This window comes from Scardinius erythrophthalmus, assembly GCF_964197995.2.
Source record: "Scardinius erythrophthalmus genome assembly, chromosome: 12".
NCBI classification, from domain to species: Eukaryota; Metazoa; Chordata; class Actinopteri; order Cypriniformes; family Leuciscidae; genus Scardinius; species Scardinius erythrophthalmus.
In genome coordinates, this window is record NC_138232.1 from 15,673,675 (window position 1) to 15,692,804 (window position 19,130).

General features: G+C 37.2%; 1 protein-coding gene across 2 annotated transcripts in view; it reads right to left on the minus strand.

The window, feature by feature from the left end:
* The window catches only part of pik3r3b (phosphoinositide-3-kinase, regulatory subunit 3b (gamma)), a 190,893-nt gene extending 175,907 nt beyond the window's left edge, over positions 1-14,986 (minus strand). Inside the window, exons 1-3 of one of the 2 annotated variants that reach the window (XM_081380849.1) lie at positions 14,757-14,986; positions 13,922-14,073; positions 13,537-13,786 (exon numbers count right to left, since the gene is read on the minus strand). In XM_081380849.1, coding sequence (XP_081236975.1) covers positions 13,537-13,759 — 223 coding nt within the window. In that variant the 5' untranslated portion in view covers positions 13,760-13,786; positions 13,922-14,073; positions 14,757-14,986. Of the gene's footprint in view, positions 1-13,536; positions 14,437-14,756 lie in introns of both variants that reach the window. The other variant, XM_081380848.1, reaches the window with a different exon arrangement.
* Positions 14,987-19,130: the final 4,144 nt, after the last annotated feature.

Sequence of the window (19,130 nt, forward strand, 5' to 3'; positions counted from 1 at the left end):
CAGTAATGATCATTCATATATAAAACTGATTAAATTCTTTTTTCTTGGTTTTTTGTTTTGTTTAACTATTTTCTAGCATTCTGTTGAGTGCAGAAAGACCAGAGTGGAAGAAGTTTCACCCCCACCCACCAAAAAGGCTAAGAAGTCGTTGGGAAGTTTCTTCAAAAGATCCACCGCAAGTGCAACAGTGCCAATCGATCCCACTGCTGCCATAGAAGCTGAGCTAAGTGCCTACATGCAGTCCCCCACAATTGACAACGACGAGGACCCCCTTCTGTGGTGGAGATTAACTCACAAAGTCAACTTTCCCCGGCTCAGCAACATGGCAAGAAAATACTTGTGCATGCAGGCCACCAGCTCTCCCTCAGAGAGAATTTTTAGTGCATCAGGCAACATAGTGAGTTGTCAGAGGTCCTGTCTGAAGCCAGACATGGTTAACAAGCTAGTGTTCCTGGCAAAGAATCTGTAGAAGTTGTGCTGCCTGTAACTACCTCTGTTCTGTTAGTAGCAAATGCATTTTCTGCATACAGTTATGTGATCTTTTGAAGAATATAAATGTTGTTGCACTTCAATGCACTTTCAATGTTCCACCAGCTGCTGCATTTGTTATTTATTGTTAAAGCAGAGCTGCAGTAAAAGGTTTGATTTGTAATTATTTTTTTGGTAATTTATGTTAATGTTGATGACTTGTTCTTAAAAATAAAACTATACTTTCCACATTTTTTTTGTATTATGATCTTTTTATTTGTCTGAGAAATGCTTGGTTTTCACTGAACCCGTAGTCATATCATATTGTATCGATATCGAGATATCTGGCATGAAAATCGAGATATGAAATTTTGTCAATATCGTTCAGCCCTAATACACACAGTCGACTATGTTCCTCAACAGTTTTCAGCATCCCTCCACCACCGGCGTCTCCTCACACTCGCCTAGTTACTTTTCTAAACAGAAATACGGAGGGAAATACTCTGGGTTCGGGCCAATTTACGAGCTCGGAGCCATCCCCTTGAACAGCACGCCAAATACGCATACTACATATTACTCGGATCTGATTATTTGTAAATGTGAACTCGTGAATTTAATAACGGGAAAAATGGTCGTCGCGCCAGGCGCATGGTCTACAAGGGTTGTCCCTATTCTCTTAATGAGTAATGGGTGTGTTTTGGGCTTTACGTGCAATAAACCAATCAGAGTCTCATCTCCCATTCCCTTTAAATGCCAGTTGCGCTTGCACTAGGCTTGTTGCGATAGTCGGTGTTACCGGTGATACACGGTGTTTAACCCACCTACCGGTCATAGCACTTGACCACCGGCACCGTCCCCATCGTGTTGAAGTTTTAGCCTATAGTAATAAAGCACTTAATTCAGTTAGTGACTACGTGCCTTCGTAATTTAGCGTAAGCGGAACGAGCGCCGCAGTAAAGCAACAGGTGTCCGATTTCATTTATCATTTGAGGAGAGTGAGGCGAGCTAACTGGCAAAGAATGGCGGAAGATCTGGTTTCAAAGAGAAATGCAAACGTGAGTTTAATATTTTTATATTAGTTTTTTTTGCACTTAAGTGTCCAGTGATTATTCGGGTAGGCTACCTTATTTAACAAAGTTTTTGATGTTCGTTCGTTTCATATTCGATCGTTGTGCGGTGTTTTTTTTTTTTTCTGAAAAAGGCAGGCACTTTATTTAACGAATAGTGATTTTTTTTAATATAATTTCTTGTTTGATACTTGCACGATGTGTGCAGTGGTTCGTTTTGTTAATAAAAACACGTTAAAGGTGTTTCATAAGTGCTTTTGTTTAGTTTTTACATGGTGTTAAGTTATTATTCATTTTGCAATAAAGATGTGTGTAATACAAGCGAGTGTCTTATTGTTTTGTGTATTTTTATTAAGAATAAAATAAATTAACCCATGATTAATTCAAACAAATGCTACTGAATTGCCGCTAATTAAAGTGAAAGTAAATTGAGACGTGTGCACGTCCGCATTTTCGGCCACCCGAAATCCCCGACACGCAACCACGGTGACACCGGGATTACCGGTTCTTTTACACGTCGATTAACCGGTGGAAAAAATCCGTCACCGCAACATCCCTAGCTTGCACCATGGCGGATTCGCTATTTACATGATGGAATTTGATAGTGGAAAGACCGGACACGTTGTGAACCGGCCTACAAGCGCACATTACTAACGCACGCTTTAATTAACAGAACAAATATTGCGCCTTTGACTTTAGACCAGGTTTCAGTTGGCCAATGGCACAGTCTATTTCAGTTGCCTCAAAATAGCAACGCACTAACAATGGGCCAGAACACACCACATTTAGAGACCAGCATGCCCATGTACGCACAAAAGGGCGCAAATGCATTTGCTATTTAAACAACGTGGCGCAGGACGTGAAAATGATAACTGCATCGGGCTGAAACTATAAAAAACATTTGCGTCGCGCCTGGCACTGCATTGCGCCGGATGTATGATAGGGCCCTAAGTGTTTATAGGACGAACAAGTTAATTGATTGTAATATTTATTGTGCTACAACAAGTTAATTAAATTAATGGATCTAAATATTTATAATTAATTATAACAAGTTATAATTAATTATTCATATTTCCCTTTTGAGCTAATTTGCTATAAATGTTTCTTGAGCAGCAAAAAAGCATATTAGAATTATTTCTGAAGGATCATGTGACACTGAAGACTGGAGTAATTGCTGCTTTACCATCACAGGAATAAATTATATTTTAAAATATATTAAAATGGAAAACATTTATTTTAAACTGTAATAATACACACAATTATTGTTTAAATGTATTTTTGATCAAATAAATCAGACACCATCACTGTAACAACACACAAGGTTGAATACATGCAAATACAGTTTTCTGTCAAGATGTGTTTCATGCTGTGCAGCAGAAACACCATATTTTTAAATGCCACAAACATTTTATTTACCATTTATTTCTCATGCTGTGTGGTAAGCCGCTCTATACTTATAGCACACACTTTCGCACAACAGAGAAGACCACATGAATTATAAGGGAGAGAAAAAGAAAGCTACTTTGTTATACATTTCACCATGAATTTGACTGTATGATGGAACAGTTTTATAAAAAAGTTAAAAAGCAGAGCTAACCTCTTGACCTTCAGTGAAATTATTTGTTCTTCCTGGCTGGATGAAGATCGCTTCTGCTCAGAATTGTCAAAATATATCCAACCAATTTCTCCGAATCAAATTGATTTCTCCACAGCTAACCCTATTATATGCACTGGCATCTAAATGTGTAGTCCTGCTGAATTATATATTGAAAACTGCCTTGATTTGATTCATGTATAAAAAAAACAACAGTATTGACATACTTCTAATTATATGTATGACAGTGACACTCGGAACACATGCAAAAGCATATCACATCCACCACTATTATATAACACTAGCCCCTTGCTTTAAAACAGGGGCTCTATTCTCCAAATCCCGAGGGTATTCACCCTCTCTTGCACATACACAAACATGCAATAGCACTTCACCCGCTATACCACGACTTTGAGTCTTAAAATGTCAACACAATAAGAGCATTCAACATAAGGAATGTTGAAGCAGTAAAAGCTGGAAAGGCCAGGAACACTTTAGAATTTCAACCAAGATAAATCTTAAATTCTGACTGCAGCTGAAGCGTATGAACTCCCACTGTAAATATCTTTCACTCTCACCAGAAACATCTGTGGCATTTTCGAGAATGGCCAAGATTAACCATCAGCCTCCGGCTCATTGCAACACTCTTACGGGGATACGATAAAAAGAACAGTTCTTAAAAGAACCTAGAGTGTCATTTGAATTGGTCCTGCATTCTAGATTTCTTGCAGCAAACTTTGCCATCCAATTATGCATCAGAATTTAAACCCAGGCCAATCTTCAGCACATCTAATGCTATAATGGAAAAGTGGTTTGAAGTTGTGTGCTGATGCTAACCCTAACCCGGTGTGATTGTAAACCTCTATATTTAAGTGTTTACCAGCCTTTTCAGCTGATCACCTGAGGCATTAATTCCATTAAACTAATCACTGCCTGGAATGACAGGAAATTTGATTTTTATACATTAAAAAATGGAATTCATCAAAGAATAATGGAATTTTGTTTTATCAGTTTCCACAAAAATATTAAGCAGTATTCAGAAACTGTTTTCAGCATTGATAATAAGAAATGTTTCTTGAATACCAAATCTGCATATTAGAATTTTCACAAACAGGTTTTAACAATACGTCTAAAGAGTTTCATTTTAGCTGAGGTCATACCATGCTCATATAGAAACAAAGGCCCACCCTTGCTTATAAAAGGCAGTACACCATCCATTTTACCCTGGTGCATTTTATATCCTTGCGTTATTATGTTGGTTAAATTACACTGCAACAAATTTATCGTGAGCCTTTCGGTCACATTTAAAATGCACAGAAGAAGGGGACATAAAATAATGACATAAAAGGCATGAGTCTTTATGGGTGCTCATAAATAGCTGGAGAAAGTGTAAAATGGAGAAGCAGTTTTAGCCGTTTTGTGCTTTTCTCTAAATTTCAGAAAACCACAGTCAAATCCTGAGCCACAGCACAGAAATAAGGATAAAAACAGATTTATGGTGCAACGTTCTCCCAAGTGAAGGCAGTGTTTATCATCATCCCCGGGCTTCATGAAAAACAAGCAATACAGAGAATACACAACAGCAGGATAAAATGGCACACAAAGACTGGGCATTCGTCCTTTTGGCATGGCATTGAGTGGGATGGTGGAGATGGATTTTCAGAGAGATATGACTGAGAGGGTCTGCACCAGCCCTCGTTGTCATGCTTAAAGCGAAATCAGTAAAAATTCTGTTCAGAAATGCACATGGGACAAAGCACTCTAATGCCGAACAGCTGCAAGAACAGAGATGCCTACCTGCATTGCAAATGATGTGTAAAATTAAACATGTCCTGTAAATGTAAAATGATTATATGCCTGTTTCAGGGTTTGGCAAAGCCAAAATGAAAGCTAGCGGAGTTTATGTATGTTGCTCTGAAATTTGATTAATTTAAACCTTATTAACGTGGAACAAAAGTAATGATGACTTCACTACATACTTTACAGATACCAGATCTATTTCTTATCATGGACGGGAGGTGCAAAGGCCCTGTAGACAAAGCAGCACTCTGAAAGTGTGGTCACCACAAATTTTGTGGTCAAAAAAGGTCCATTGTCTAATTTCTAATTGCCAATGGTGTAGCGATGTGTGAGCTGTGCTGTTCATGCAGAAAAATCACTTTAAAACAAAGCAGCTTTCTGTTGGTAAGCATGGCTAATTTGTAGTCCCATAGCAGAATTTGATTGGGAATATATTCATTGGTTGGGAAAAATTCCAACGTGTGGATTACTTTTAAATGACTGTATTGAGACATAAAATAGCAAAAATGTTCCGTTACCTGTCATCCTCACGGCTACGACTACAAGACATCAATTCACAGTTCATCTAATTTCTAGAAAATAACATTCAAAACACTGGCTCTTTCCAGCTGAGACAATGAAATTCTACTATACATGAGTGAATAAGCATAAAATCCCTGTTAATATCCTACTTTCTAACATTACCATTGCTGTCATTGTTTTGGCGTTAACAGCCTTAGGCTATGTAGGAATATAAAACCTTCTGCAGTGAGAAATATCATACAAAACAGGAGCCTGAGATATCATTTTCAGTAAAAAAATAAACAAATAAAACATCCTGCTTTTCATTTTTATGTGCTTTGGCCAAGTTCACCTGGATTTTGCAGGGCCACTTGGTTCAGAAATGATGCTATAAAATTACAGTCTTAATCGGAATTTAAAAAGGTTACGTTTTTGAAATCGCTCCACCACATTTGCAGCTAATCTGAAATTGAGTGCAGCAAAGAAGTATGGGAGCCAACAAGTGTTCTGCCAGAGCCTTGGCCGAGTCTGAACCTCCCTGTCACATGGGAGCCTGAAGCACTACACAAGGGTAAATCAAGCAGAGTAGCATAAATGAAGCTTGTAACACTGAGTCTTAAAGGGGTCATGACATGAGAAATCAGATTTAACCCATTATTATCACTGACGCCATCTACACGATACAGTATACAGATGCCGTTCAATTTCTGACGTGTTCTGACAACATGAAAAATGGAAAAGTAAATAAACATTCACTTTGACGCAAACAGTCTAAACAACTTGTTTATGTCTCTACAGACCTTAGGAGGACACCCACGTCAGGGACAATTGGATGGTTTATTTTTAATGGCGTCCTGGATCACATCGAATGATTATATGTTTGTTCGGAGCATTTGACTGCAGATTAATCTGTAAATAAGGCACAGTGTAATGGAGAGTTAACAAAGAAAATTCACACTTTAAATTAGGGTACAATTCTCACTATTAACTAACTATTAACTATGACTATTGTCTCAATAAACTCCTAATTACTGCTTATTAATAGTTTGTGAGGTAGTTGTTAAGTTTAGGTACTGGTAGGATTAAGGGATGTGGAGTCATGCAGAATAAAACATTAATATATTCTTTATATGTATTAATAAACAGTCAATACCCTAATATGCATGCTAATAAGCAACTAGTTAACCTTTTCACACGTAAGTTTAAAATATTCTGGCTGACCCCCCAGCATGAGTTTTTCAAGACCACCGTGGTTTCCATGGTGTCCCGTCTTTGCTTGTCACTTGACACACTGCAACCACAACAGGACTGAATGAATGATTATCTGCTTTTCTTTTTTATTCAAAATATTCACAAATTTGTTAGGTATAGCATATAGCATGATTGTCAGATATATGCAAGTGGATGCGTTTTGTTGTTTAAACACTTTTATAACGATGAGCATGCACGATGGGCGCCGCCATGTTAGTTTGTGCCACAGTTCAAAGAATCAGATTTGTTGGATTTACAAAACATAATTGCATCCACTTCTCCCGAAATACATGAAAGTAAGTGGCCGGTGAACTGGGAGAAGAATAGAGTAAACTTTAAAGTTACTTACACAATGTGTATCTGATATGAATAAAACGTGTCTAATCATAATGGAAAGGATTATTATTGCCGCTTCCATAGAGATCAGTGTGTATTTTACAAACTGTATTGGTTTTTTAGTACTTATTTGAATTTATATGTCTGAAACCTAAAATAAACATTATGTGGTTGAAAACACTGAAAAGTTGTGATATATGAGGGATATATGTCTACCTCTGGCTCAGCGCCAGCCAACGCTCGAAAGCACATTTGACTTTAGCAGTTGATCATGTGATGCACTGACCGTTCTAATCACACCGGTGTGATCGTACACTCCAGGGACCAGCCTAGACTGACCACACCGGTGTGATCGTACACTCCAGGGACCAGCCTAGACTGATCACATCGGTGTGATCGTACATGCGAAATGGTTAATAGTGTGATTTGGAACCTAAAATAAAGTGTTACTGAAACTTTTATTGAAAGATAAAGACAACTGTATTGGATATGACAAGAGTTACATAGTACCATTTAGTAAAAATTGTCCTCTTCGTAAATTACAGTTTTATATTAATAATTTTTACAAAACACTTGATCACAAGCAATAGCGGGGGGTTGTGATCAGCTAATGCGTTTTCCTATGCAATGACGTTTGCCAATCACAATAGTGGCCATTTACTGACAAGCCTTAAAGGAGCCGCCCATTAAAAAAACGGATCATTTCAGACAGAGGGTCAGAATGTGGGTTGAAAAATAATAATTCCTTATATGTTTGTTTGTTGTGCAAAAACCTTTATTAACATTACAAATGAGCTTCAAGGAACATTAAAATAATACAAAAAATCCATGTCACGACCCCTTTAATCATAGTTTTTTTTTTAGCAGTGCGATTAATGCCAGCATTTTCACCTTGCCATCTCCCATACCCAAGGATTGCAAGGCTCTGCTTGATATTGCACAATAGAGCCCTATTCAGACAGAACTAGTTTTCCAGGGGGTCGTTAGAGAAATTTGTGTTTCACAGGCTTACTTTGAGATTTTAATCCCGTCCGAATCTGCCAAGTCTGTGTTTTTCTCACACAACCTCAATACCAGAGCAAATTACCAACTGTTTTTCGGCGAACTCAGCGGTCCTCTGAGAAATCTAATCCCGTCTGAATGCGAATGTCTGTGATTGCTGATGTCTGTTATGACCTTCTGTAACACACACATCTAGAAAACACACACTCCCACCTCTGTAAAAAAACACAGAGTTGTTAGTCCCGTTTAAATCGGTACATGAAATCACAGACGTTGAGTGATAAGAATTGTAACTCAAACGTCTTTTTAATAGTGCTTAGGGCTGTCAATTGTTTAAACTGTTGAAAAACCAGGCATGCAGAGAGTGTTGCTTGGGTGTAAAAGTAATTCTTAACTTAGCCCAAGGCCCTTAGAGTCAAATGTAAATTAAAAAGCCTTTATTGTGTCATGATTATTAAGTTAAAAAAACATTACACAGAATGGGTGAAAGCCATCATCAACCTTCACCCTGACTGAAGACTTTCAAAGGCATCGGTTTATGGAAAGTTTATTAACTTAATAGCCATGAAGACTTTTAATTCGTATTTGAATATGAAGGCCTTGGACTATGAGCTTATTATTAAATTAAATGCAATCAATATTCTAAATGTTTGTAGTTTAGGCGTTTACACATTTTTATTTTTATAGAGATACAAAAAACAATGGTTTTCTCTGGTCACTCTTCACTTTGGAAAAGTGTTTAATGCAAAAACAAACACATTATAAACAAAGGCATCAGTAAACTATTATAGAAAGTTTATTAATACACATTTGAGTGATTCTAAGAACGTAAAGTTGATGATAAATGAAAAAAAAATTCTAATTGGCTCTAAACATTTGTGTTCAAAATTAAATAATTAAACACTGCCTTGTAAGGGCTTCGAAGCTTGTCTCTACAGCAATCTTGGCCCATTCCTCGATTGAAAAAGCTTCCAGATCACTGATAATCTTTGGTTTTCACGTTACCACTGCTTTCTTCGAATTCCACCAAATATTTTCAATGAGATTTACCTCTGAAGACTTTACTACCCACCCAAGAAACTTCTATGACTGATCCCTTAAACAATCTTAAGAAGATTTGGATGTATACTTTGAGATGGCTGTCCTGCAGGAAAGTCCATTGATCATCAAGCTTCAGTCTCTGCATCCAAGGCATCACCATCTTTGCGATAATGGATTCTTAATACTTTAAATAATTCATGATGTCCTTCATACAGTCAAGATTTCCACTTCCTGCAACAGCAAAGCACCCTCATAACAAGACTGGACCACCTCCATGTTTGACCATGGAGATGATGTTCTTTTGCCCATAAACGTTGCCTTTTTTGCACCAGACATAGCGCTGATCCGTGCGTTTAAAAAGTGGACCCACGGTCATATCACTCCATAAAACATTCTTCCAGAACTCCACAGGTCTGTCCAAATTCATTTTAGCATATTCAAGTTGGGCTTTTATGTTCTTCTTGGTCAAGAGTGGCATTCGGCAAGATGTCCCAACATGAAGGCCATGCTTGTCTAGTGTTCTTCTTATTACTCTGCATTGAAATGTTTTTTCCTCCTTTCATCAGCAAGTCTTTGGCAGTAAATTGAGGGAAATTGAGTTGCTCTGTTCAAACATTTCAGTCCGCTTAATGATATTGTGCTTTTTCTTCAAAACCCTCAACGGTTTTCTGGTACAACACATTTTAAACTCATGAATAAGGTGCCAGCTTGTGTTTCAAGAAACTTTTAGTGTTTTGTAAAGCTTCTTATAGCCATAGACTTTCTAATGTAATAAAACAACTTGTTATCTATAGCCTTTGTGAGAGCTCTTTTGACTTGGCCATATTTGCTATTCAATTTAAGCACATGGGATAAATGTATGTATGTGTAAGAGCTAAAGATAATGCAGTTTTGCTACAGAGTTTCCAAATGCTTAATTGTGTTTTAAAACAATTTTGTACCATACCATACATATAAGTGACTTAAAAACAGCAGCGTTGTATAATTATGACATAGTTGTATTACAAAAAAAAATCCAATAACTCATGAGCATTATATTATACATTGACATTATCACTTTTAATTTGCCACTTTCTTTAGAAAAGTGTACATTTGTAAATTACTACAGTCTCCGGGGAGTTGAACATGTTTGATTGCAACTGTACACTACAGCTTAAAACCTTTGGAATTTGTTTTCTTTTGAAAGAAACTCTTAATTTTTTCCACAATAAGAAATCATACTTTAGCATCAAATCAGCATATACAATGAAGGATCATGTAACAGGTAACCACAAGACAAGTAGTAGCTGCTGAAAATTCTAAATTTTAAATTGTAATAATATTTCACAATGTTATTGTTTTTCAAATAAATGCTGCTTTGGTGAGCATAAGGAGACTTCCTTCCTACTTAAAATCAATCAATAAATACAAATCTTACCAGCCCTAACATTTTGAATAGTACAGCAAATGTAAATTGACTTTAAAAATAACAAATACTGTCTCTATATTTTTTAAACAGCATATAAATTCATGAAAAATTATGCCACATTGGCTCACACTAACATTAAAATGTTAATTTTGACAGCCATAGTGCGATGCTGAGGTTATTTTGAATGTAGAAAAACAATTTTTTTGTCCTCAGTATACTCAATGGAGGACTGAGCTCTCTTTTCACATTGCTCAGTTCCTCATTAAGCCTAGCCACAAAAACAGCCATGATGCCTGACCTGCACGTCTGGAAAATTGATCGCAGAAAGAGTTGCTCATGCTTCTTCCGGGGTCGTTTCGAAAACCATCATCCCACTTAGCAGCTCTCCGACTCATCTATTAGCACATCACCATGTGCTTGATCAGACCGTAACACCAAAAGTGGCTTTTCCTCATCAAACATACGACTGCACAAAGCCTTTGAGAAATGAGAGTCAAGTAATCAGGCATCGGTGATCAAAGGAGATGGATCTAAAGTCAATAACAAGGATAATGGTAAATGAGAAGATCGCAGGCTTGGACTGACACTTTCACAGTGCTGGTGAGCACCTAATAAGTTCATCTTTGACATACATTTTTTCATGGAACATGTCAATTTATTCATAGTGGGATAAAGACAAAGAGAGAAACCAGCTGTGGAATGCACCATCTCCGCACAGAAAGTTTGCCAGCCAATTGTAGCCAATCCAGGAGACATGACATAGTGCAGTTATTAAGTAAAATGGGCCATGTTTTGTAACACTTGAGCAAATTAGTTTGAACACAAAATGCTAATGATGCCTCCGCAGAGGATGACAGAGAAGAAGGGATTGAGAGAAGAGACAAAAAAATAAAAGAGCTGGCTGCTGAGTCTGACCTTATAAAACCATGCTATTCCACAAGGAAACATATGGCGAATCTTGTAAAATCTCCATTTCAGCAAATATCTACAGAAGATATTAGGTCAGAAAAGGCAACACCATGCAACATTGAGGATTAAATGGATCAGCATTAAATGTCCTTGAAACATGGGAACAATTGTTATTAGCTTTCCAACAATCGGTTTAGCTTTTTGTTGTTTTCAGTGCAAAAACACATGAAATTGAATATTTACAATCTATACAGCAACATTTGGAAAAGCAAGCGCAGAACGTGGAAACAAGGGAAAGGGAAAAACAGCTTAAACGTTCAAAAAATTATGAGCAGAAAACATGATTTTGGATAACTTTGAACTTTAAGTTTAGTGCAATATAATTTAAATGTGTATTTTTTTTTTTAAATGCATTTTAAAATTTTTGATTCACTCTTGTTATTTTTTTGAATACTTTTGACAAGAAATTGAAATTCAAACAGAGGCCCTGGGGCTTGAAATTATATCCTGTTGTCCATATTCAATGCAGAGTCCTAAATAATTTTGCATGCTTAAAATTTAATGTGAGTAGACTCTACATTTACTAGGTCAACCGCACTTCTAGGCTCTAATGGTATGAAAATGTATCATTAATAATATGAAAATAATACATCAATGTTAAAAGTTCAAACTGTGTCAAAGTTCTGAACCGGTGTTTCACAGCTCCAAAAGCTTACACTCTTTAATGCATGATTTAAAAAAAATTAATTCAATAAATAAGTAAAATTAAAACTGACCCATCTGATCGATTCGGTAAACTTGACAATTTGCTACGCTCATAAAACTCTCTTCAATCAGGGTGAGTGTTTCGTCAGTGTTCCACAAGGATCCCTTGGCACAGGGTGAGTCTAATGATTGGCTGACTGTCAGCCATCCAATGCACCAGTGATCAATTATTCAACAGAACTGCATGTTTTTGCCTCTCCCGACACTAAGGAATAGCTTTGCTATGCTGTTTATCACAATCTCTGCACCTTGGCTGAAACAAAGGAACTCAATAGGTCACTAAAAGAGGATCTACAGTGAATAAAACACATAAAAAGTATAAATACAAACCTAAACCTTCACCATAAAAGAGACATGCACCCTAGACAGTTAGAGAGAAGAGCACTCTTGGAAAAACCAGAGTTGACTGTCTGACCTAGTTAGCATATGAACACCCCCACAAGCGGACTGTACCAAAATCAGAAACACAGGGGCAACTCAGGCCCCATAAAGAGCTTAACACAACATTTGAAATATAATTTTGTCTTATTTAAAGTCACCATTTGTGCAGGTACTTATGCCTTATCTTTTTGTCAGAGATATTCACAAACCATAGACAGATCCCTAAATTCAGAATTGGAAGTAACGTTTCTAGTGGGAGCTGAAGTCTGTGATTTGCACACAATGTCCTCAAATTTCAAGTGAAGGGTTTTATTATAGGGTTGTGCTGCCTAATCTGAATGTAGGGAGGAGATAATTAGCCATCTTGCTCTGAAGACTGAGGGTATAAGATTATGGATGCCATAGAGATGTGGTAACATTTTTCACTCCATGATGATAGATACATTATATATGCAAATATATATTTATGTGTGTGTAAATGTATACATTTAAAGTCTAAAACACACACACACACACACACACACACACATATACATATATATATATGTGTGTGTGTGTGTGTGTGTGTGTGTGTGTGTGTGTGTGTGTGTGTGTGTGTGTGTGTGTTATAGACTTTTTAAGACCTTAAAAAATACAAAAAATATTATATATATATATATATATATATATATATATTACACATTTATATTTTAGACACACACATTTACATTTTTCACATATATCAAACATTTTTTTTATTATATATTTCTTTACATATATTACATTTAGGCCTATGATATATATGTGAAAAATGTAAATGCGTGTGTAATATATATATATATATATATATATATATATATATATATATATATATATATATATATATATATTATATATATATATATATATTATATATATATATATATATATATATATATATATATATATATATAGTGTTAAAATTAGTGTTTATTCTACCAAATTTAGGGATAACACCCAAGTTAGGTAAAATATACACGCAATGGTACACTCACCCTCTGAAGCAGAGGCCCCTGGGGGCTGGGGCCCTACAGGTGTTGGCGGTACAGGTCTCAGCCAGGGCTTCCCTGAAGTAAGGCTCGTCCTCACGACCCCAACATACTCCACAAAGGTGCCAGGGAAGTTGCCTTTTTCCTTAGTGCGCTCATTGGTGCCATGCAGCCAGCCCTTTGGGCACTTCTCGTCACCCTCCTGGAAATCGGACGTCAGCAGTGCCATCTTACTGACCGTGAGGAGATCGCCAGGCTGCAGAGAGATATCGTCACCCCTCTCCTGTTTGTACTCGAACAGTGCACGGTACTGGAAGCTGTCTGAGCTCATGATTAGTTATTTACATGAGCACAGATGGTTTTCGGTGTTTGATGCTTGTTTAAAACTGACCTGGATGTAAGTTCTTGGTTTAAATCCTGAGTGCAAACTCACTTGGAAAGTCCTTGGGTTAAATCCTGAGAGCTCAGTGACATTTAGTTTCTTGCAAGGGTTAAAACTCCCAATAGCACCATATGTTGGGCAGAGGCCGTTATTGCGCAGTTCTAGATTTGATCCATAAATAAAAAGCACAAATTTATTTGAAACGAATTCTAGCAGTCTGTGGCAAGATATAAAACAGGGTCAGAGAAAGCAAAAACAGCCCCATGAAGTGAGGGATGAACAAGCGGGTGATGGTGCAGGACAGTGATAGCACAAATTTGGGGGCACAGTGACCTGGAATCGGGACGTCGGGCTTTTCTGCAGCATTGGCACTAGTCCACATATAAAAATGAAACATGTATTGAAGTAACCTCTCAATCCATTAGCAGGTGTGGTCAGAAAGATACTAACATGGACATTGCCAGTCTATTTATCAAATGACTGAGCAAGAGCCTTGGTCATCTTCTTGTTAAAGACCTTTAAACCTGAAAGCATTCAATTTACAGTTAGTTTCACAAATTCTAACTCATATCAACTTGATATTATAATCCTTGCATTAAAAGAGCAACTTTTGCTTTTTAATTATAATAATAAAATGAACATGCATTGTTGGATTGTAGCTCAAATGCAAAAGCACTGTATTGCATGCACAGCATCACAACCTCTGTGTTAAACAGTCGCAGAGCAATACAATGTGAAATGACATGTAGGCTACATGCCTGACTTACAGCGCGTGACTGGGACAGTGCCAACTTGTGTACAGCGTGCAGAAACTCGACTCGCGTGATATTGCTTACTAACTTACCTACTGCCGCACTTCCCCAAACTGGCCAAAATACAAGATGCACGTAGTCCAACACGAGAGGAACGAGCGAGAATTTATAGTCTGTTTAGTTAAAACATGCGTTTAAAATATATTCCCAAACAACCTGCGTAGCTGAGTCAGACATCCAGCCAGACTAGTGCTGTAGTACTGTTCAGCCCGAGTGACGTCAGAGACCACGCCTCCGCTGTCTGCTTATCACACCGTGGGACAAAGTTGGGAATTCGGATGTCCTTATGTAGCGGTCAGGATGTGAAGAACGCACTGCAGCGTGAAAATGTTGCGTCGTACTTTTCATTCGCCTAGACACATTGTCACAAGTTACATAATACTCGTCTGACGTATGCAGATCAGGTTATAACGGCATTCATTAACATAATATGTTCTTTAGACCAGTGTTTCTTACAGACCCAAGAACACCAGCCACTCAGACCCCCAGTCTAAAAGCATTTCTACAAAATATAATATTAATAATAATTGTTATTATTATTATTATTATTATTAATTGACTTTTTTTATTTTAAATTTAGCAAAATATTTTCAAAGTAATACTTTATAAAACAGTACATTCAATACATTCATGCATTCAAGAATGCTTCTGTTTTATTTTAGTTTTATTATAGATGTTGGTATAAGACATCTGCCATAATATTTTCCTTTAAACAAAGAAAAATAAGTAATTTTGTTGCAATTTGAAAAGAGAACAATGAAACCGTAAAAGTATTTCTCAGAAAGGACCTAGACCTCTTATGTTCAGGTCAAATGTAGTAGCACATATTCATGATTTATTTTTATTTTCCTTGAAAAATGTTGTAAACGTTTGTAAAAAAAAAAATATGTGTATACTCAAATGTGTTTAAAGTGCTATTTTAAAGGTTCCTAATTTTGTTTTGGTGGTCTCCTACAACAGGTTTACATGCATCAGAGGTCAAAAAACACTTTCATTTTCTCATCATATACATTGCAAATCACCACATTTTTCAATGATTCTCAAACGACTTGTCGGATGAATCAGTCTCTCTAAATCCCTCCTTTCCACGAACCTACTCTGCTCTGATTGGGTCAGGAAGCTTCCTCAGTCCTAAGTGATTGTACACACTGTAAAGACAGTAACGATGACGTCACTTTTTGCCATATCAATCCAAGCGTGAGATGCAACTGTAATTCCTCACCATCAGCATTAACAAGTGTATATCCATCAACAAACCAATGTGTATATTTCTAATTTATTGAGATATCAAAAAACAGCTTTTATTGTAACCATGACTCGTTGAGGTGAAAGACTGCCTCTGCAGAAGAAAATCAACGCCTACTTCATCATTGCAACTTTGGCCCCGCCAAAAGGATCCTAATGCTATGGATGTGGTTATTTATTTCCAACAATGTGAATGTCTCAGTTGAGCATTATTTATTTGTATTCAGTACATTTCACAGTGGATTCTTTGGTAAATCAGTCCCAATTTTGGAGCAGGCTTTGCAAACAAACTTTTATGATATGGACTTGACAGTACTGTGCAAAAACATGTAAGTAACTGTGTTAATTCTAATGCCTGATGATCTGTGATCTGTGGCCAAAGATTTCTGATATGTAATGATTCATGTACAGCCAGATATTCTTTGTCTATGTGTCAGTAGATCAAACCAGAGACTAAACGGTCAACTTCACATTGTTTCTCTTAGTACAATGAAATAAACTGTGATTAAATTATATATAGAAAGTGATCAAAAAACTTTCCTTTTTGCAATTGCTGAAGCTATCAATCAAACAGCGCAAGTTTATTGGTGACTGAGGTCTGGACTCTAAAACTCCCATTATAACAAAGTCCCTTTTATCTATAGGTTATAATCAACGAATCTCTTATTTACATTGTGTTTGCACTGTTAGTTATGAGGGAATTTGATGAAAGCGGCAACTGGCAACCAGTGCAATTTTGTGAGGAGAGGAGTGACGTGTGCCCTTTTCGGCTCGTTAAAGACCACTCATGATCGTTCTGGATCAGTTGCAGAGGTTTGACTGTGCAAGCTGGAAGACCGGCCAGGAGAGCGTTACAATTTTTTTTTTTTATTTATCCTTTATTTTACCAGGTGATGTCCCATTGAGATAGTCAAATCTCTTTTACAAGGGAGCCCTGGGGCAACAATTACACAGGTTACACAGAATCACAAAACAGAATAAATAAACATAAAAGAAAATAACATAAAAGGCTCATTGAAAACATGTGCATTGTTCAAATTTGGATTGTTTAAGTAATTGTTTAAAATGTTCAAGTGGGATAAGAACAGAAAGCTTCAAAACCTTTTGGAGTAAATTCCAACACCAAGGAGCAGCATAACTAAAAGCTGTCTTACCAAATTCAGTTGTTACACGTGGGATATTTAGAGACAGAATGTTAACGGAGCGGAGATTGTAAAGGTAATGATTCCTGGTCAACAAACTAGTAAGATAGCTGGGTAAATTACCATTAATAGCTTTAAAAATAAAAATGTGCCAGTGGAACCATCTACGCAGACCTAAAGAGCTAAAACCAGTTGCCTCATAAAGACGACAGTGATGAGTACGTGATTTGGCATTAGTAATGAACCGTAATGCACCATGGTAGACTGTGTCAAGTGTGTGCAGTGTGGTAGAGGCAGCATGCATATAAATAACATCCCCATAGTCCAAGACTGGTAAGAAAGTGGCACTAATCAATTTCCTCCTAGCTTTGATAGTAAAACAGGATTTATTTCTAAAATAAAACCCGAGCTTTACTCTCAGTTTTCTTACTAATTTTTCAATATGTACTTTGAAGGTTAGCTTTTCATCAATCCACAGACCAAGATATTTATAAGATGAAACATTTTCAACACACTTCCCATCTAGTGTGGAAATGGCTAGGGCGGTAGATGCGGGTACAGTGCGAGACTTTGTGAACTGCATCACTTTAGTTTTACCAGCGTTTAATACCAGTCTAAGTTCAATGAAGGTGGCCTGTAATAAATTAAAAGACTGCTGTAGTGATTGATAAGCTTGAGCTAGAGTGGGGGCGGAACAATATAGTACTGTATCGTCTGCATAGAGATGTATTTTGCCATTATCTGCTACAGAGGCAATGGTGTTAATGTAAATGGTAAATAGGACCGGACCAAGGATAGACCCTTGAGGGACACCTCGCCGGACCCCCAGTGGTGCAGAACTATGCCCATCGACAACTACAGTCTGTGTTCTGTTGGCAAGATAATTTCTGAACCAATCAACTGCCTTAGTGCCCAAGCCAATGTCCCGGAGCCTCTCAAGCAGGATACAGTGATCAACTGTGTCAAAGGCCTTTGACAAGTCGATGAACAGGGCAGCACAGCTCATTTTATGGTCAAGATCACAGATGATGTCATTAAGCACCTTGGTAGCTGCAGTAATGGTGCTATGCTTGGCCCTAAAGCCTGACTGTTCTGGAGAAAGTATCTGATAATTTTGCAGGAAGCCCTTAAGTTGGGTATTTACTAAAGACCTTTGCAAGTACAGACAATTTGGAGATTGGGCGATAATTATCGAGAATGGAAGGGTCCCCCCCTTTCAGCAGGGGCAGCACATGGGCTGATTTCCAAACATCTGGTAAGTCATTTGAAGACAGGGACAAGTTAAAAATGTATGTAATAGGTTCCACTATGATATGCGCAGATAGTTTAAGTAAAGCAGGATCTAAGCCATCAGGTCCAGCTGATTTCCTAGTGTCAATTTCCTTAAGAGCCTTAAGAACTGCAGATGAGGGAATGAATTCAAAATCGAATCCCTCACTGACCAGAGAAGCAGGTGAATCGTGTTGGAGGGGTGAGGAGACATGGCTGTGTAAGACCTCTTCAGGATATGATTGTTCAAATATGTCACCTGCCTTAATGAAATGGTCATTAAAAGCATTAACAATATCATTCTTGTTTGAGATCCGTTGGGTGTCTTTAACTATATGCTTGGGGAGAGCAGAGTCACTGGTAGGTGATTCCAGAGATTTTATCGTCTTCCAAAATTTGGATGAGTTATTTAGGTTTGAGGACATAGATTTGAGGTAGTAGTCAGATTTGCACTTTCTTACAAGATAAGTGCACTTGTTCCTAAGATATCTAAAGTTAGTCCAGTCAGATTGGAGGTTTGTGGTCTTTGCTAAGGCCCAGGCTGCATTTCTCTCATGGATCACCCTTACGAAAAAGAAGTTTATTCAAGTGTTCTATTAGTATACTTCTTTTAAACTAAAAATAAGAAAGTATACTTTCAGTCTACTTTTTATATACTTCTCAGAAATATACTTTATGTTCTTCTCAGAAATATACTTCAAATTGCACTTAAGTATACTTGACTTATACTGACAGAAAAGTCTAAGTATA